This window comes from Dacryopinax primogenitus (genome assembly GCF_000292625.1).
Source record: "Dacryopinax primogenitus strain DJM-731 SS1 chromosome Unknown DACRYscaffold_1, whole genome shotgun sequence".
In the NCBI taxonomy this organism is placed as follows: Eukaryota; Fungi; Basidiomycota; class Dacrymycetes; order Dacrymycetales; family Dacrymycetaceae; genus Dacryopinax; species Dacryopinax primogenitus.
The window spans coordinates 284,523-303,485 of record NW_024467198.1 but is presented as its reverse complement, the minus strand read 5'-3'; the positions used below and the strand labels follow the sequence as shown (position 1 = coordinate 303,485).

The window sequence follows — 18,963 nt, the reverse complement described above, 5'->3', positions numbered from 1 at the left end:
AGAGGAGGACGGGGATGTGCCTTGGGTGGGGGAAGGGCGGTTCTCTGGCGATGGGGGAGGAGATGTTGTCTGGACGTTCTCTTTCCCTCTCTCTGTCGCTCTCTCTCTCCCTATTTCTCCTCTCCCTCTCCCTCTCTCGCTCCCTCCGTCCCCGCTCCCCCTCGCGCTCTAAACCCAAACCAGGGGCAACATTCCCCAGCACCTCCCTCCCCAGCCTCCCATTCCCAGGCGGAGGAGTACCCAACCTCCCCACAAGCGCAGCAGGCAACGGCGGAACAGGGGGCAAGTCCTCCCTCTCAGCGGTAGAGCGAGGCACAGAGCTCGAGCTCGGAGCAGAGGAAGTGCGTTTCCCCGCTCCTGGCCCCTGACCCGGACCTGGACCCGGACCTTGCTGACCAGACTTTGCAGATGAGGTAGACCGGTTCGACAACCAGCTCGACATGCGTTTTATCGACTTCAGGCCTGTGCCTGCCCTCTGACCCTTCTCATCCGGACGCTCGCGGTCGTGGTCGCGGTCTTTGATCGTAGCTGGCGGGAGGAGCCCACGGTGAAGCAGGTCTTCTACCTCTTCGGTAGGGGTGTTGAGGCTGCTTGCGTCGCTTGAGCAGGCGCTGCTGCCTGCGCTGAGAGGAGGTGGGGGGAGTAGGAAGTCGTTGTTTGTGGGATGTGGCGGGTTGCCGTTGGCGTTAGCGTTGGAGGTGTTTATGGGCGTTGTGGGTGTTGTTGGGGTTGTTGGGGAAGGCTTGCGAAATAAACGGAGAGGGTTGTAGGTGTGTAATTTTGACATTGGGGGTGAGCGTTGAGGAGGGAGTGAGAGAGGTGAAGGATGGTGTGCGGAGAGAGAGGTGGAAGAGGTTGCTGATGATTGGTTTGATGAGAATGACGAGGATGATGGAGGGGGAGGAGGAGGAGGAGGGAGAGGAGTTGTTGAGCGTATTAGATGCATCTGAGGTTAATGAGAGTGGAATGGCATGGGAGGGGGAGAGAGGGGGAGGGAGGAGGAGGAGAGGGAGATGAAGGGAATAGAGGAGGAGTGACTGCGATGATGAAAGGAAAGGGAGTGTGTCAGCACTTTACTTCACACGGACTAGCGCTCAATCGCACATTCAACACTAATCACCATCGACACTCTCTTCAGCCTGTGTTATTGGATCACTCTCCCTTATGAGGCTGGACATACCCTTCCATTAGGTTATTTCACTTTACACTTACAAGCCTCTCTCTTCATCACTCCTTCATCACTCCTTCACCATTACTAGTACTGCTCACCTCACCTCACCTCTCCCTGCCTCCGCTTCTCTCGCTCTTTTCCAACAGTGCACGTTGTCATCCTCCCTTCCGTCTTTCCATCATTCAATAAAGGACCCTTATCGGGTGCAATCACCACACGCCTTTCCTCATACTCACCCACTTTCACATGCACAGGGGTGGCAGGATACAAATGGAAAATAGAAGTGACGTACTACTAAGGGGCGTGTTTCATCTTCATTGAAGGAGCGGGCGCTTCCCACTTCTCCCCTCCAGTATTGCTTGCTCTCAATCCTCCTCCCTTCCTCCCACAGCATAACAATACTCAACCACCATCACCCATCGCCCATCAAGCTACATCAAACCGATAAGTACTGCCTCCCGACCCACCCGTCCACACTTAGCCCGACAACAACGGCTCGGCACCCCGGCCACACCGTACAGCTCATGTCGCACATCTCTCAGGTCCTCACATTCCTCTGGCTAGACAAGGAGATTTCCGTACTGCATTGCCTAGCTGACTCGGCTTATCTGGAACAGCCCACTCCATACCGGTACCGCTACAAGGCGATCGACTCATAATATTGTCAGACAACGGCCCATATATAGCGAAGACAATGAAAACAGCGGCGTTAACCGCTTCTCGGAGTAACTTCCTCCTGCCTCCTACCTCCTGCTTCTAGCGCTCAAGATGGCTTGGCCTACGACAAACGTTAACCCTCTTCCCATAGTCCCCCCTCTCGGCTTCATCCCCACTTCCCAGTCCCAGCCAGCCCAACACACCAGCCCCATCCAGATCCAAGCTAGATCATCCAAACCGCACGCCATCCTCCATCCGCCATCCAACACCCGGCACCTGCCTTCCGGAATCGGCTTTCCCAAACGAACCCGGAGCTCGGGAGCTCGCCGTTTGCCGGGCACTCCGACTCCGGCCATTCGGGCCCGAGAAATACTGATGAGTCCTCGGGCCGATTTTCTCGGTGCGTGTATAGGACCGCAGTGCCTGTACCTGTACTCAAGTGCTGAATACGTACCGACCTGAATCTGAATCTGGTTTCGTATTGTCTAAGAGAGCGGCAACGAATTACTGGAGACCTTGTCAAGAACGACCGGCTTTACTCCCACTCCCATTCTGGGGCCATTTCCATTTGGGGCCTATATGAGGACGCTCAGGCAATGAAGAAAACCTCCCTGTGGACGAATATCAGTCTGGTGAACACATTACTCGATCTGGACACTGTCCAGTTCGTCGTAACCAGTTCGTGAGGAGATGCTGGATCCTTGCAGTCTGGTAGTACGCTCCTCCGCCCCACGGCAGGGTATATGACTCCCTCTCTCATCTCGTCTCTCTTCGCACGACCCTCCGACCACATACGATCGAGAACCCTCATTTCTGCCTATGTATCCCAAGCTCGAACCACTAAGCAGCTCGCTCGTGCCGAGAAAACGAACCCCCGGGGGGGGGGGGGGAACAGGGATCTCAATCGAGTCGTGATCGACCTGGGATGGGGAGCATGGCGCAATCGTCCGTGTTTTGCCTACCTGTCCGGACAGTCGGGCAGCAGGATCGAGGGATCACTACGGTACATACACGACGCGATCGTTGTATGGATATCTTGAGCCAAGAGAGCCGGTCCAGAGCTCCTGTGCAGCTGTGCTTCGCCAGCCAACAAGTTAACACCAGTATCTTCCCAGTAGTTTTCCGAAACAAGACCATGCTGGATCGTGCGTGTCTCGGAAGACTCTTGCACAAGTCTGTAAGTAAACGTAACAACGAATCCTCTTGCGTTCTTTGGACTTATCTTGATCTCAGATGCTGCTGAATCCGACTACTGACAACCTCCCTCCCCCTGATTAGTCGTCTATCGTCCTTTCGATCTCGACTTTCAATACAGTAACATCGGGTCCTGCCAAGGTTTACGATAAGTTCTTCCCGAAACAGTTGGGCGCAGATCTCGCCCTTCTGCCTTTTCCCATCCGAGGCCAATGGTTTTAGCATTGCGATATATGCAGAGCAGTCCCTTCAAGTGGGATACGGCGGCACTATTTCACATTTCACTGTACAATTTCGACGGGATCCTCTCCCTTACCCCTCCATATTAATCCGGGGCAAACTGTGAGTTGACCCAAGTTTGACAATCGGCTAAAGCTGATAAATGAGAGCCTATTCTGTCACTCACGGTCGCAAAACTCTCCCCATAAACGGCGAGTACTCGTCACCGTGGCAGGAAATGAAGGTGCCGGACTGGTGGTGTTTATCACTCTGCCGCGCTGCACTTCCTTTCACGCGATAGGTTGCTAGCTAAGCTCCGCACAAGCCTTTCGGCTTGTCGAGGGCATCGCATTCTTTGAATCAAGGGCGATCGAAGTTGGCCTATGGGGTTGGACATCGGCAAGCGCCGGCGTCTGAGCACGGATGCCGCTCAAATACTGGAACGAGCCGTGCTGCAGAGGCCTAGGGACGACCGTGTCTGTCCTCTAGATCTTTTCGACGATGCGCAGCGCCACGCCAACTTGGAGCCGTACGATTCATACCTACGAGACGGAGACGATGGATGTGGAGGGTACAGTATCATCCGTTATGTCAGCGCTGCGGTAGTCGAACAGCAACAAGTTTGTTCGGGGACGCCTAGTACTTGTGGCAGCATTCGCCTTACAAGCGTTCTGATCGTATCCAGTGCATGGCTGATTTTGTCTCAGTGAGGGGCGGTCTTAGCGAGTGAGTCTATCCTTGTTCTCATTCAGAATAATAGCGAGCTACTAGCTCTAGTTGTTCACGACAAGGAAGGAGTGTACGCGCACGCACATCTTAACACCATAATGATCGTCACGGCATACATGTACTAGTTGATCCTGCTGTAACTTCTCATTTCGAGGCGCCAGTAGATACGGGGTATCTCGATTCCACTCCATACCCGCGCGTGCTGTTTTGCTGTGAGTTGCAGTTTGTCGACCTTTCCGCCTTCGGGGACCCCCCACACTCCACCGCCCCCCTTATCTCACTGAATTGCATGTTTGCGTGATCTCGCATCTCCAGGTCAATGTACTCCCTAGAACTAGAATGGTTTATCTCGCGGGTATCACGTCACTCATTGCATAATGCATCTTTCGGCTTGCTGCTCTTTCCTAGACATGCCAAAATGCGAGTTTGCGTGGTAGCGACGGATGACAGCAGTGTCCCTGTCGTATCATGCATCTGCATCAATGAAAACAAACATCTCATTCTGTTCGGGTTCTACAATCGTTACCATGCGATGAAAGAGAGGAAAAGCACGTGTGATGGGGTGATAACCAAGGGCTGGTCCTACTCCCAGACTAGAGCTTAACCCTAGACAGATGTTAGCCTACGAGTATCCCGAACAATCGGAATCGACTCACTCCTTCAGGCCATCCTTCCACACAATGAAATACGGCTGTGAAGAGGATAAACGCACTGCCAAAACGTATGACAGGTACTCACCGTTACACCATCCTCGCGGTAGTTGAGGAGCATGACCATGCCTTCAGGGTTCATGCTCTCACCGGTGTAGAACTCGTAATCCTTGAAGTTCGTTACGATCTTCTTGGCGAACGCCTGCGCTCCCTTCTCGAATGCGGCCACACGGTCCGGGTGGTTCGACGTAAGGTATGCCTTGACGGACTTCATGTAGTCCTGAGATACGAGTCAGTCGATGGCGAAGTCACGCACGGCACAGGGAAAACAGTGCCCAGGCGGTGTGGGGCACAGTTTCGTCCCAACCGCTGACTTTTGAGCTCGTGGCTCTAGGGTCCGTGATCCCCACCCCTGCCCGCCCTTCAAAGAACAGCTGCTCACCTTGAGGTACGCCAAATATCCCTTCTTGTCGAACGAAGTGCTCTGGAGACGGAAGGAGTGGACAACGTTGTTCACAGTCTGGGCGCCGTCGTCGAGGTCCTCCGACGCCTCCTCGGCACTAGCATTTGCACCAATGTCCACCTCGCCCTCCTTGATCGTGATCATCTTCGAGTCGATCTCGTAAACGATGTCATCGACGAGCTTCATATCAAACGCATCGGAGACGATCTCGTCTTGAGAGATACTGTGGGAAAGGATCAGCTCAAGATGAGGGGCCGCACCGGAAACGTTGAGCCGAACGACGTACACATCGGTATACAACAACATCTCTGTAGCTTGTTAGTTCGCTTGCCTCATTAATTGAACGACGGCTATGACTCACTGTCTATACAGAGAGGGAGTCGGTAGAAGTGTTATAGACAGACAGAGAGAGAAAGAAAGAGCAGGACCGAGAGAATTGATCACAGGTCGAGGTGAGCTAGCCGGCGGGGCCCTGGGAACATGCGTTGCACAGGCGCTTCCAACGTTAATTTTCGTACACGGAAGCAACTCATGTCTGGGATACAGGGGTCCTGATACTTGTGTCCCTCCTTAATCTCATTTGTGTAGACAGTAAGACTCGGTCCTCAGTATTGAACTCTTGAATATAGGTACTAGCTACACAGCTGCTGATTTTCAGAAACCAGAGGGCTACATAAGAAGGTGACATATGACCTAAACGAAGAGAGGGACCCCGATCACTGTAAGAAGGAAAGCGGCCTGTCATTGTCTGGGTCTCGCATTGTAGACCCAGGATAATATTAATGACTTCGTAACGAGGAGTTTTTAATGAGTTCATCATATCCACCGCCCAGGTGTTCATCAGCGTCTACGTTAGCATGGCTGGAGATAGATCATATAGATTCTATTCTTCCAGTCCAAGGCAGGTTACGAGAACCATCCAGCGTGGTGTGTGTCGGCTCCGAACTAACTCCGCTCATTGTTTAGGGCAAGTGGCACGTGCCCCCTCGCCAGGATTTTCTCCGTCCCCCGCGCGACGAAACCTCTTCAGCTCTAGGTCCGACATTACCAACGCCTCACAGAAATCGTCACCTGTCGGGCTATGGCGACGACCGAGAGGGAATGTAAGGGGGGTTATAATCCTTGTTCTTTTGAATAGGGGGGAATGGGGTTCGCTCCGCCCTGACAATCAAAACTAACGCGGGCTTGGTGTTTGTGCAGGGGGGGGGGATTGGGAGTTGGGGGATTTTCAGGAAGAGTAGATTTTGATGGACAGTGAAAAAATGTGTAGCCTGAGAGCGTAATCCTCAAACTGCGACTCTGAGTATATCATCCGATCAACGCAGATGATAATACAGAGCATGGTCGTCATTGTATACAGTACAATTGATGTACACTTTTCTCCCAAACCCAAAGTCGAACCACTACAACTCATAAGTACACCCCTCTGCCATCTGGCTCACGGTGTCCCTCCCCATCTCCCATTTCCTCACTTGGAACCCCCCTCCCCTCCTGTTCCACCCTTCCAGGCGCACCCCTCTCTTCCCCTCCACCCTCTGGGGCCCTCGCCACCTCCCCCCCATTAAAGCTCACAACCGCGATATCATAATGCCCATTCCCGGCGCCTCCTTTCTCCTCTATAGCGCGATGCAAGAGCATGATCCGTTCTTCCTGTGCAGATCTAGTCGATGTCAGCCCCAGAATTCCAGGGTATAGGGATACAGGGACGGATGAAAGGTGAACGGATCCGGACGTACATCGCCCGCTCGTTCTCCTCCACCGCCTGCTCCAGAACCTCATCCCTCTCACCCTCTAACGCCTCCCTCAGCACAACCTGCGATCTCTGCAGATGGACAATCGAATTCTGAACTCGGGCGATCTCTGGTAGGCTTTAGCTTCGGCTTTGCAGAAGGGGAGAAGAGGGGGTACCAGCTGTGAGGGTTGCGAAAGGGAGAAGAGAAGCTTGTTCGAGAGTGAAAGGATGTGGATGCTCTAATTTCAAGGGAGGGGACATGATACCAGTCCTATAGCACAAATCACGAACAACAGCAAAGCACTACATCGCACGGCCCACTGCGATCGACGGACACGCGCCCGAACCTCCGAGCTGGGTGCCGAATTCGGACGCGTCATCCCCGCGCACGTGCATGACGTCTTACCCCGCAAGCGCAAGGAGTAACCTACCCGCCCCCCCAACCGCCCAGAACATCGCTCGTGCTTCTACCTCTTCACCTTCACCTTCCTCTACCCCACTCAGCAAACCCGAGAATGCCCATCATCGCCCTCCCCCCTTTGCTCGTCGAGCTCCCCCGCTCTCCCATCCTCGCAGTAGGCATCCCCATCGTCCTAGGCTCCCTCTCGGGGTTCCCGACGCTCAAGGTAGCAGCTTCCAGTTGGTACAACGTGCGTCTCACCCCTAGGCTTCGAGGCTAGATATATGCTCATCTTTTCCGTGCTTGTTTGGCTTGGCTGGGTTGGTCGACGACTGGATGGATCGTGTCTGCGCTGTTTGGTTGGAGAACGTAGGGCCTTAAGGCTCCCCCTGGAAGGCCGCCAAGGCAGGTGTTCGCATTCGTCTGGCCGGTGTTGTATGCCGGTATGTCTCCTCCAACTCCACACGCGCTCTCCTCCCCTATGACCTACTTTCCTCGCTCTCTGTGACACTAACCGCACACAGCGATGGGCTACGCCTCCCATATCGCCGTCAGGTCACTCGACAACTCCCTTTCTCCCGTGACGAAACAAGCTGCCGCGGACGGGCTGGCGCTGTACTGGGGCCAATTGGCGCTTAACCTCGCTTGGACGCCGATCTTCTTCGGGCTGAAGAACGTGAGTTCCTGACTGCTTCCGCCTTCTGCTGTGAACCGCGGAGTGGTGGTACGAGCTGATGCCTGTTTACAGCGGCTCGTTGGACTGATCGACCTCAGCGCCCTCACCGGTGCGGCGTACTACATGACCGTACGCTGCCTTTCCCCCAGCGCCGGAGCACGCTGACCTTTCCCGCAGTACAAGCTGCATGAAGCGACGGAAGGGAAGACGACGTACTTCCTCGGACCGTACTGTGCGTGGCTTACGTTCGCGCTCTACCTGAACGGAGGGGTGTGGTACATGAACCGAGTGAGTTGGGTGTCTTCCTTCATTGCTTAGTGGGTGCTTATGAAGTGCGAAATGCAGAACTATGAACTGAAGGGGAAGGGCAAGGCTGATGTGTGACAAGGTGAAAGTGTACATAAAATTATCGTTTAGTGCATTGCATGGAATGAGATTGCAATCGTTCCTAAATGTTCGGTGAACGAATGGAGTAATGGGCGGAACATCACGGAGGTGTCCCAATAAGGAAGAGAGTGAAAGTGGCGGGGAATGTCTTAAACCGAAATGGAATAAGCCAGCAAATACCAAGAGCGTTTCATTCATTTCTTCTCTCCTCACTCTACCTTGTCTCTTCCCATTGCTATAATGCCCTCTAGTGCTTCACTTGCTCATCGACGTCTCTCACTCTCTGAACGGTTATTCGCAGAAGCGTATGACCCACCAACGTCATCAGCAACAGATGAAGTCTCACTTCATTCACCATTATCACATCAATCACATTCCCATTCATCACAAGCTCATCCTCTTTCTCCAACTACAACACGTATAAGAACACTCAGCGAACGTATCTTCCCAGATCAAGAGGGAATCGCAACTGCAACTCCTACACCGCCTAACGAGCCTCTCACCCCTTCACATCCACATGAACCAACACGACATCGCTCTGTCCTCCAACGCGTCCTCACAAGCCTATCCAGGCATGAACAGGAAGACAACGAGCTCGCAATCATCGATTCCCCACTAGGGGACGTAGGGGACATCAACATACCCCCCGAAGCGGCAATCGAACCCGGCACATCATCTGAGCAAGAAGTCTCAGACGGGTCAAACAACACCGCCGTCACCTCCCCCTCACGCAGGCGACGCTCCCTCTCCGACCGCGTCTTCCGTCGCTCTTCTTCCCGCTCCGGTCCGGTGGAGTACGACGCCCAAGGCCGACCTAGGCAGCGCAGGAAGAGCCTGTCAGAAAAGTTCGTCGAAGCCCAGGCGAACGAGGGCCTTCCCGCTCCTTCCCCTCCCTCCCCTTCCCCCGAGCCTCCGGAGACAGCACAGGAACGCACCTACAGGCCCGAAAGCCCAAGTCCGAGCGAGGCGATCGAGCCCCCGCTTTCGAGGGTCAAGTCGTACCACCCGCTCGCTGTTGAGGTCCTGGTGCTCCTTATGCCTGGAAGCGTGTTTGGAGTCCTGGCGAGGTTGGGGTTGACCGCGCTGGATACGTATAATGGTCAAGGGGTGTTTGCGCTCGCTTGGGTTCAGGGGTTGGGGTGCCTCGTTATGGGCGCGTGTGTAGGGTGGAGAGACCAGATAACCGCTTTGTACGTATCGTCATCCTTCGGATTCTTTCAGGTACTCAACTTACACGCGTGTAGTCACCCGCCGCTGTATACCGCTATCGCTACTGGGTTCTGTGGGAGCTTGACGACATTCTCGAGCTGGATGTTAGATGTCTTCCTCGCGTTCTCTAACGGGTACGGGAATGACAGAATATGGATCTACGACGTGCGTCCCCCCACCCGCACCCCCACCCTCCATCCTCCGTAGCCACTCACCCTCACTCAGGTAATGGACGGCCTCACCCGCACCTTCGTAACCTTCGCCATCTCCCTCTGCGGCCTCTCCCTAGGACTCCACCTAGCGTCCTACGACCTCTCACACAACCACTTTTTCCGCCGCCTAGGCAAGCTACACATCTCCCTCCCCCTCAGGCTCTTCCTCCTCTTCTCAAGTCTCCTCATCTACCTCCTCTGTATCCCCTTGTACTTCGTCCTCTCCCCCGACTTCCGCCCACTAGCGACTAGCGCACTGCTCTACTCCTTCCCAGGAACACTCATGCGGCATATCCTCGGCACACAGCTAAACGGGCGTCATCCATACTACCCCATCGGTACGCTCCTCGCAAACGCTTTAGGCACAGCATTCCTAGCGATCTTCCACTCCCTCCAACGGCTCCCTTCTTCCCCAGTCTCAGGCACATCGTGTGTCGTACTCCAAGGACTAGCAGACGGGCTTTGCGGCTGCCTCTCAACTGTGAGCACGTTTGCGGTCGAAGTACGCGGTATGCAGGGACGGGGAAGACAAGCGCGGAGAGCGTGGTTGTACGCTATTGGTAGCTGGGTTATTGGCCAGCTGTTGATGCTTGCTATTCTGGGAGGGAGCATGTGGGGCGGAGGCGCGAGAGAGGGGGATTGGTGTGTTAGTAGGTTGTAGACGGGTACAGTAGAGTGATCGGTTGAACTTGTATAGACTGGAGATCGTCGGGCTTGTTGTATTGTAGCTTAATGAATCATGAAAATGACGGTTTATCCCTAGCGACTGTATTCCTTTTCCGTCCTGGTCACTGTGTGGATTACTATCTACTACATACCTAGGCTGGGAGAGTGCTAGACTTCAACCGGCGCTACATATTGGCCAGTTCGAGCTTGTGCAGCTCCGGCTTAGCGCTGCTACCACTCGTGTAAGAGTGGGCTCTCTCTGGCTGATTGTGCTCAGCCTGTTCGGGCCGCTCTAATGGGCTCAATGGGCTCAGCAGGTCCATCTCCCAACAATCCCAGTCTCATCACGATCTGCATTGGGGTCCATCCTCAAAAGATATTCCGCTCGCATCGCTCATAACGACCACAGTGTTTGAGAAGAGCTGTCACTCATTTCCACACGTCATGTTACCTCGCGATTCTCCGAATCAAGTACGAGCGACTCATCGTTCTTCTCGTCACACTTTCCCATGACGAAAGATTGTTCTGAGAGCGCTCAGCCCGCAAGCGAGTGGGATGCCAGCCACGGAGGCATAGGCTGCCGTCCTCGAACAAGCACTTGTCGTCATGTCGTCGCCGTGGTAGTACGAAGGGCTCCTCATACGTCTTCTCACCAGAATAGACTTGGTAGTTGTAGGAGTTGGAAGGATGAGATCCTGGCCTCTTGCGTACTTGCGTTCACACGCTCCGTGTGGTGATGCGATGGAAGATAACCGACGTCCCGTTGCGGTTGCATCTGTCGTCAAGGAAAGCCACAGGTGCACAAGGCTAGCAGGTCCGATGTTGAATATACGGCCGTTGAGTTAACGGATGGTTTATAATCGTTCCGGAATTAGGAAGATCGGAAGTCGATACATGGAGAACCGCGGTCGTGGGCCGGCCCAGAGCGACAGGGCGCATGTAGCTCCCCTCTGTGGCCAATGTGAGACGACAAACACACTCCGGAATAGGACAATATTTCCTCACAGGGAATCCCACACTGGTGTCCAAGATATGTGGCCTGTGCTTCGCAGCAATGCATCGATTGTCGACTCTTGCGAGCTGGGTCGGAAAATCAACGACTGCGACGTGTCTCATACCCGGGAATCGATTACATCCTCAAAAACGGTCTTCGTAGCGGTAGTCTCGCGAAAGGATACGTGGAAGGGGGATGAATGAAAGGCGGTTGCTCGGTATGTATCTCTCGCGGATGAGAACGAACAAAGGAAAGAGGAAGGAGATCACATAGCCTGGAAGTGCACAACCCCGAATTGCAGGAAGTGAGCATTTCGTTTCCATCCAGGCTGAGGGGCAGATGTGCTTACAGCGTCAACAGTGACTTCTTAAAGAAATCAACATAATGACCAAGAAGACATAAGCAAGAAAGCGCTTTGGGACGGAAATGTCGACCTCGTTCTTGAGCCTACGGGCTTGCTGTTTTCTCCAAGTATACGCGGCGAAGAGCCAAGGAGTCGTCGCACCTCTCGTGCCTGCTCTCGCCGATATCCTCCCTCACCCCCTCAATCGTGGTTGTGTTTGTAAGGACGTTGTGCACGAAACGATAGACTTATGTCGGATAACCTTGGTCTGCAGAGGTTTGTCGCCTGTCACGGTGCAGGCGGAAATTGGCGTAGAACGGCGACGAACGGCAGCTGGTAATATCACAAGGCTCGTCCGACATCATCTAGAAATCATGAGTTCCTGTTGCCCAGTACTCTAGCACACCGTTGACTCACTGCTTCTATATCGTACCAAGTAAAGGGCGGCACGATGACGTCCCCGCCAACCAGACACGGCCCAACAAGCCTGAGTGCAAACGAAGCCGGGGACGATGCTATCCTGCATGATACCACGTGTCGCGATCACCGCTCGATCAAGAAGGGGCGGTAGGATCTGCGGCTGGAGCCTAGCAACGCACATGTCTGTGGACAGAATCTGTCAGTAGTCAGTTCCTGTTTCTTAACTAGCCCACAGAGATGACGTACTCTACAAGATAACTTCCTCCATATGCGACTTGTCCTCAACCCGTCTTCGAACACTTCTGTGGTCCGGTGTGCTCCTTCGAACAAAACCAAACAGGGCACCATGCCTGTCATTAGTCAGGTCGTGTCTTCTACCCTGCCCGTGAAGATGACGCACTACATGAGACAACTTCACACATGTTTGCAAATTGTCCTCCAGCTGTCCGCCAGCACTTCCGTGACTTCCGCATTCTCCTGCAGGCACATGGAAATCTCATATCGGGGTACAACACTTGTGGCGCTGGTCAGCTCATCTCTCCTTCTGCCTAGGTGACGACGTACCGGCTGTGTATATGTCTGCGTCGGGCAACGTCCCCAGCGGTCTGCTCAACCTCTTTAGGTGCCTCTTTCGCATCCTCCACGGTAATTCGCACCTCACTCTTCTGACCGCGATCATTTCTGAGCCAGCTACGTAGACGATGCCTTGATGAACTAGATGTGGAGCGTTTGCGCGATCTTGTTTTGTATAAAATGGTTGGCGATCAGGGTATGGTGAAGAGGGCGGGCAGGAGGGAAATGCCCGGCAATACACACATCACATCTGCACCTTGTCAGCTCCAGTCTCCCTTTCTCATGACCGCGATTATGCTCACCGTCCGTACAAGGGAGCCGTCCAGGCACAGGGAAGCCAGCCAAGAGAGAGCCGAAAGGAGATTTCAGTTGTTGATGCGAGATTGCGATGCGAGGTCAAGAGAGCCGGGCACGGCACCACAGAGGTCGTTGAGCCGATGCCTTATAGTTTGCTCTGGGCATGCGTCAATCTGTTCTTCCTGGGGTAAATATGCTTACTTCTTTAGGCCTCTTCCAGATCCAAGCCCACCGATGTGAGACTGATGAGCACAATTACAACCAGTACCTTGCTGCAGAGCGACAAGGATAGACACATTCGACACTGCCCCCTCGTCCTCGCGAATGACATCGAACAGAGCCATGCGTTTGCTCTGATCCCTGTGGAATTGAATATATTGAGAGCTTCGCGCTCTCTTCATGGTGTACGGTTTGACGTGCCTCTTGAACTCTTCCACAAGCATGGGCCGATGTTTCTGATCAACTGTCTTCTTCTTGTCTCCAATATATTGCTGTGCAGTGATCAGCGGATGAACGGCGGGGAGAGGCACAAGGTAGGAATGGGGATGCAGAATTCACCCAAGTCGCACCACACATACACATCATCCACCACATGTGTGAGAAACACATCTGCTCACCTCAGGATATCCAGCATGTTGCCTCTCTCGTTGAACCCAGTTCACAAAAGCGCGTGGGCTGAGACGACGGTGTTCGCCTCCCCGTCACCTTCCCCGAAGGCGCTCCCCCTCCTCGTCCTCTTCTCGCATCTCTCGACATCCATCTTTGCGGCTTGGGTCGTAAATACGGCCATATTATCCTGGTACACGATGGATCGAATGTTGTCCAACTTTGGTAGTTCGATGCGATCAGATCTTAAGATTGCTGATGTTGGGAAAAGGGGAAGTATCGGTGTGGAATCGGTGGCGTGTATGAGAGCAATGCGCGAGACTAACATGCAACATGGTCCGGGAATCATCAGTCCCTGTTACTCACTCCTGTACCGTGAAGTTCACTCACGTCGATCTTGAACCAAGGAAGGTGTTACCTCATCGTCTAATCGGTCGTGTCCGAGTCTGTTGACACCCGCCTCCGAGGTTCGGAAGACTGAAACGGGGCCACCTGTATCCCAGGGTCAGTTCAGTTCTGGCCGCAGGAGAATCAATGAAGTACCTCTATATTCTTGAGCACTCGACTTACCGCCCGCCTTGCCGCGTGACGGCGGAGACGCTCTCTCTCTCCTCTGCCAGCCCCACGTTTCCAGACTGTTCGATAGTTTGTGATGTGCTCGTTCATCAGTCCTCGGTTATGGCGTTGAAGATGCCGGATGCCAGATGCCAGATGCGTGGTGCAGTCGTCGTAGGCTCGCCTCGTGGTTGTAGGTGCGGACGATGCTTATCTTCCGAGATGAGGCGACGAGCGAGCAGGAGCCTTATTCGTGGGGTGGTGGTGCTGTGCTCGTCGTCAGTCTTTTCTTCCCTATCATATGGCATGGACAAGATGCGCGCCGTGACTGCCATTGGGCTCCTTGTCACTTCGGTATACCTCATCTTGGACGACAAGTATGCTTGCTAGGTACTCAAGGGACCGACGAAGCAAAGGAACGGAAGTGCAACAGTGGATGACGTAGAACGACCGTTGATCGAATTTAGAGGGGCACTGCTGTGTGAGGGGGAAAAACTCGAAGAACGATGGCGAGACATCCTTTGTATTTTCCATCAGTGAAGATTCAGAGTGTTTGAAAGGGAGAGGACGCACGAATCACAATAGCCGCTGCCACCTGTAGACCATATCTCGCCCCGCAACCTTCGTGACGATGAGCGCGACGTTGTTCTTCTCCGCAGCGCCAGGAGAGAGATGCATGAAGATGTCGTCGCAAGAGGATGCAGGAGAAGAGGCGCAGACCGCAAAAAGCAACGTCATCGTCCCCCGGTCTCACACCGGAGGCTGCCGATTCATACCACCGAAGGTCGGACGGACGAAACCAAGGGCAACGCGACCTTTCTGGTCGATAAAGAGCATTGGCTCATTCATAAGCACAATACCATGCACTCGCTCTCGGATCGTGCGCACCTGGGCCCTCTACAACACAGCAAATACAGCGTATGGTCCTTTCAGCGGACGCGCAATGTGTCCACACAGGGAGATGGCGACGAGCAACTGACCATCCCAACGCGGTACACGCGGCGTGGAAGGTTTCTGGGCGGCGGAAGAGGTGTCATGTATTGGCCAAAAGCATTTGGGGGGAGGGAGAGATTTGTGCTGCCTATGAGGATAGGTCAGTGTTATGTCTTCATAGAGCGGGGTACCAGTGTCTGTTGTGCAGCTGCATCTCGCGTGCCCTCATCTCCCTTCCACCGTCCTTTCCCTAGTCATAGGATTCTAAGAGATGGGATGGTCGGGAATCCCTGTGTTCGCTCATCAGCCCTATTCCCGGACATGCTACATCTGCACACGAAAGACATACCTGTCTACGTAGGACCGCGATGGAGCTCACAGGTGGACAGTACGCTGCTCACTCGCCGATGCTCTCGTCGGCCATGTAGTCTTCTCGGCCATCTGCTTCGTACGTCTGCATGGTAGTTGTGGCCGCACGAACAGATGCAGTACATCGCCGTGGATGTGTTCATCATTGGTGAGGAATCGGGCTTACGGCTGGGCGTTATTCGAAACTCGAATACACAGCGACATCTGGCCAGTATCAGTCTGCGACATGCCGTCCTGAAGCATGAGAACGACTCACGAGAATGGTTGAGTAAGAACGGCAAATTCCTAAAGCTGCAAACGGAAGGCGGGGAGAGGAGGAAGAAGAAAGTATCCAGTGCATTGGCTCGCGCTGAGGACACGCCCGGGGATCCTGGGCAGGTGGGACGGAGACATATGTAATGCAAGGTTGCGCTCGCAGATGGAGGCTCTCTCCCTGACGCTCCATGCTTATCTACTTGCCGGTCACACCCACGGCGCGTGCTGGGGAAGTAACTGGTAGCAGTGTTCTACTCGTCCATTAGTTTTGTATAACAATCGTAAACAAGCTCCGTACCCAAGACGAGAGCTACTTGAACATGGAAAGACCAGCTTCCTGCCACTTAACGTTCCATTTTTGCATCCGCAGGGGAGGTGAGGGAATGAAGAGACCGTGCGAAGAACGGCCATGAGTTACAGCAATGCTGGAAGCGGAAGGAGTGGGGAGGTCGCTCGAGAAGACAACAACGCTGGACAGGTTCGAGTTCATGGATGCCCCGAGACAGGCGTGTTGTACGGTAGCCGCGAGGGTAGCCTGGCTACATAAGGTGCCTGTGCCGCACCGTCAGTGCCATTGCCTTCGCTTAGGAAGGAAGCGATATCACGTACCTCCATGTTACTTCATGCTACACCTCAAAGAAGAATGAATATAGCTACTGTCTTCGTTACCAGCGTCACACTCCAAGAGCGTGTGACACGCTCATGAGGCTGCCGTAGAAGTGCTGCCCGTATCAGTCAGTCATGGTTCTCCGCATGAACACGACGCGTACCGTGACTACCGTAAAAAGATAACCCAGGGGAATAATCATATCAGGTAGAGAGTTATACGTGATCAAGCGATCACTACAGAAGACAAGGGATCTCGTGGTCTGCAGGATGCGCAACCGTAGAAGGAGTGGCAAGTCTTGGGGGCAGAGAACGAGCAGATGGTGGGGGGAACGAAAGCGGGTTGTTTATGCAAACAATGTAAGTACCCTTTATAGCTGCAGCGCGTAGATGAGATCGAATGCGCGTTGTTATGACCTCAAGCTGGAATGTGTCTGCTGCTCGTCACAGTGATCGAAATCGAGGATGGACTTTGTAAGTCACTGGCCAGATCCGGACCGACAGATCGACCTCATTTCTGATATTGCACGCTTGACAGAGCCAGTCACAATTTAAGAACACCATGTTTCCGATTCGTGATTGCTTGAATGTGTGTGATATTGAAGAGATATATGCAGTTCTAAGAGTGAGTTTGAGTACATCGCATCCGTTTGAGTGACCCAAAATGTGATCGCTGAGAGGGACGCGCCTCGGTCACCTGATCCTCACATGACTACACGTCATGCGACGCCCACAGTGAATCCCACTTCCTCATCTCACATATGAAGACAGTTCCTCAATATCCCCCCCAAAAAGTGGGACACTATCCTGCACCACTCAAAGCGGACTGAATCTGGGAGACAAAGTAAGAACGGATCGACATGCGGGGCGGGAGTCATGTGACGATCAGGTGATGCGGCGCGTCCCTATGAGCGCTCACATTTTGGGTGCTCACACGGACGCGATGTACTGAAACTCACTCTTAGAACTGCATACATCTCCTCAATATCACACACATTCAAGTAATCACGAATCGGAAACATGGTGTTCTTAAATTGTGACTGGCTCTGTCAAGCGTGCAATATCAGAAATGAGGTCGATCTGTCGGTCCGGATCTGGCCAGTGACTTACAAAGTCCATCCTCGATTTCGATCACTGTGACGAGCAGCACACACATTCCAGCTTGAGATCATAACAACGCGCATTCGATCGCATCTGCCCTGAAGTTATAAAGGGTACTTACATTGTTTGCGTAAACAACCTGCTTTCGTTCCCCCCATCAACTGCTCATCTGCCACTCCGACGGTTGCGCATCCTGCAGGCCACGATGATCCTTGACCCCTTCAGCGACCACTGATAATCCATTGCTGTCTATTACATCCGGGTTTCTTCTCTCTCTTTTATCCTCCTGGAAGTTACGGTGCGCGTCTTGTCCATGCAGTACTGCCGAGAACCATGACTGGCTGATACGCGCAGCCCTACTACCGCATGAGCGTACGTATGACGCTCTGGGACTGTGACCGTGGTCACGAAGAGAGTAGGTATACTCATCCCTCGTTGAAGGGTTGCCTGCAGTAGTATGTGTCGAGCTCTAGATCGTGAGCCAAGGGTGAGGTCGGTGTGCAAGCTGCGCACCTAGGGATCTGAGCGTGCCACGTAGATAGAGGGTCCGCTCGCCCGGACCCATGCTCAATGCCATCGTCGTTCACCACAGTATGGAGGTACGTGATATCGCTTCCTTGCTCAGCAAACGCAACAGCACTAACACTCCGGCACAGGCGCCTCATGTAGCCCGACCCTCGCAGCTACCTTAGAACGCGCATGTCTCGACACACTCGAACTTGTCCACCATCGTCCTCTCCACTAGCGTTCTCCCCATTCCTTCCACTTCCAGCATCGCTGTGAATCATCGCTATTCTCTCCAAGGCCTCTTCATCCACTCGCTTCCCCAGCAGACGCAAGAATGCCAGTGTTACATGGCAGGCAGCTCGTCTCGCCATGTTCAAGTAGCTCTGGTCTTGGGTACGGAGCTTGTTTGCGATTGTTACCCAATACTAACGGACGAGTAGAACACTGCTACCAGTTACTTCCCCAGCACATGCCATGGGTGTGTTTGGCATGTAGATGAGCAAGGAGCGTCAGCCAGAGAGGTAACCGAATACGGTCCTTCGCCTCATCACCCTTTGCCAGCGCACCCTTGCAGTACAGACGTCCCCGCCGTCCATCTGCCTAGAATCTCTGGGCGCGTCCTCAAGGCCAACCAACGGACGGGGAACATTCTTTTTTCTTCCTCTCGCCACCTTCCAACTGCAGCTTCAAATTTGCCGTTTTTGCTCAATCATACCAGTGAGTCGTTCTCATGCTCCAGGACTGCATTCCGCGCTGACTGCTACTTGCCAGACATCGCTCTATACGGACAGAAGGTCGAGTTTCGAATCATGCGCACAGCCGCACACCCGATTTGCCTGCCAATGATCACACATTCAGCGCGGTGTTCTGCGTTTGTTCGATGCGGCCACAATTACCACCCAGACGTACGAACGAAGCAGAGAACTGAGAAGACCACATGATCGACGAGAGTATCGGTGAGTGAGCAACGTACTGTCCACCTACGAGCTCCATCGCGGTCCTACGTGGACAGGTATGTCTGTCGTGTACAGATGTAGCA

The 18,963-nt window shown here is 53.7% G+C and overlaps 7 protein-coding genes across 7 annotated transcripts; 4 read left to right on the top strand and 3 right to left on the bottom strand.

The window, feature by feature from the left end:
• Nucleotides 1-16: 16 nt before the first annotated feature.
• On the top strand, nt 17-628 carry DACRYDRAFT_19361 (uncharacterized protein; the record flags this gene model as incomplete). The annotated part of the gene is made up of 1 exon (XM_040771471.1): nt 17-628. A coding segment is annotated over exon 1 (244 nt), but the record flags the coding sequence as incomplete, so codon positions are not given.
• A 2,092-nt stretch (nt 629-2,720) lies between these two features.
• On the top strand, nt 2,721-4,073 carry DACRYDRAFT_19360 (uncharacterized protein). Its single transcript, XM_040771470.1, has 3 exons — nt 2,721-3,005; nt 3,062-3,364; nt 3,412-4,073. Exon 3 carries the CDS (start codon nt 3,625-3,627, stop codon nt 3,949-3,951), a length of 327 nt encoding a protein of 108 aa, XP_040632927.1. The 5' UTR covers nt 2,721-3,005; nt 3,062-3,364; nt 3,412-3,624; the 3' UTR covers nt 3,952-4,073.
• A 549-nt stretch (nt 4,074-4,622) lies between these two features.
• DACRYDRAFT_12826 (translationally-controlled tumor protein) lies at nt 4,623-5,389 on the bottom strand (the record flags this gene model as incomplete). The annotated part of the gene is made up of 4 exons (XM_040770949.1): nt 4,623-4,661; nt 4,709-4,900; nt 5,063-5,306; nt 5,370-5,389. 4 exons carry the CDS (start codon nt 5,387-5,389, stop codon nt 4,623-4,625), a joined length of 495 nt encoding a protein of 164 aa, XP_040632926.1.
• Nucleotides 5,390-6,667: 1,278 nt separating this feature from the next.
• Nucleotides 6,668-7,153, bottom strand: DACRYDRAFT_60557 (uncharacterized protein; the record flags this gene model as incomplete). Its single annotated transcript, XM_040775637.1, has 3 exons — nt 6,992-7,153; nt 6,820-6,943; nt 6,668-6,743 (listed from the first exon to the last, which is right to left on the bottom strand). Coding segments are annotated over exons 1-3 (285 nt in total), but the record flags the coding sequence as incomplete, so codon positions are not given.
• A 175-nt stretch (nt 7,154-7,328) lies between these two features.
• Nucleotides 7,329-8,313, top strand: DACRYDRAFT_19359 (TspO/MBR-related protein; the record flags this gene model as incomplete). Its single annotated transcript, XM_040771469.1, has 6 exons — nt 7,329-7,465; nt 7,589-7,658; nt 7,740-7,891; nt 7,964-8,020; nt 8,069-8,179; nt 8,237-8,313. Coding segments are annotated over 6 exons (566 nt in total), but the record flags the coding sequence as incomplete, so codon positions are not given.
• Nucleotides 8,314-8,710: 397 nt separating this feature from the next.
• On the top strand, nt 8,711-10,360 carry DACRYDRAFT_73278 (uncharacterized protein; the record flags this gene model as incomplete). The annotated part of the gene is made up of 3 exons (XM_040776001.1): nt 8,711-9,468; nt 9,523-9,652; nt 9,713-10,360. The coding sequence occupies exons 1-3, from the start codon at nt 9,314-9,316 to the stop codon at nt 10,358-10,360; spliced, it is 933 nt and encodes a 310-aa protein (XP_040632923.1). The 5' UTR covers nt 8,711-9,313.
• A 3,290-nt stretch (nt 10,361-13,650) lies between these two features.
• On the bottom strand, nt 13,651-15,546 carry DACRYDRAFT_102981 (uncharacterized protein; the record flags this gene model as incomplete). Its single annotated transcript, XM_040767699.1, has 4 exons — nt 13,651-13,919; nt 13,989-14,090; nt 14,169-14,233; nt 15,488-15,546. 4 exons carry the CDS (start codon nt 15,544-15,546, stop codon nt 13,651-13,653), a joined length of 495 nt encoding a protein of 164 aa, XP_040632922.1.
• Between the last annotated feature and the right edge of the window lie 3,417 nt (nt 15,547-18,963).

Coding starts and splice junctions, on each gene's coding strand:
- DACRYDRAFT_19360 (XM_040771470.1), top strand. CDS start 3,625: ATGGGGTTGGACATCGGCAAGCGCCGGCGTCTGAGCACGGATGCCGCT.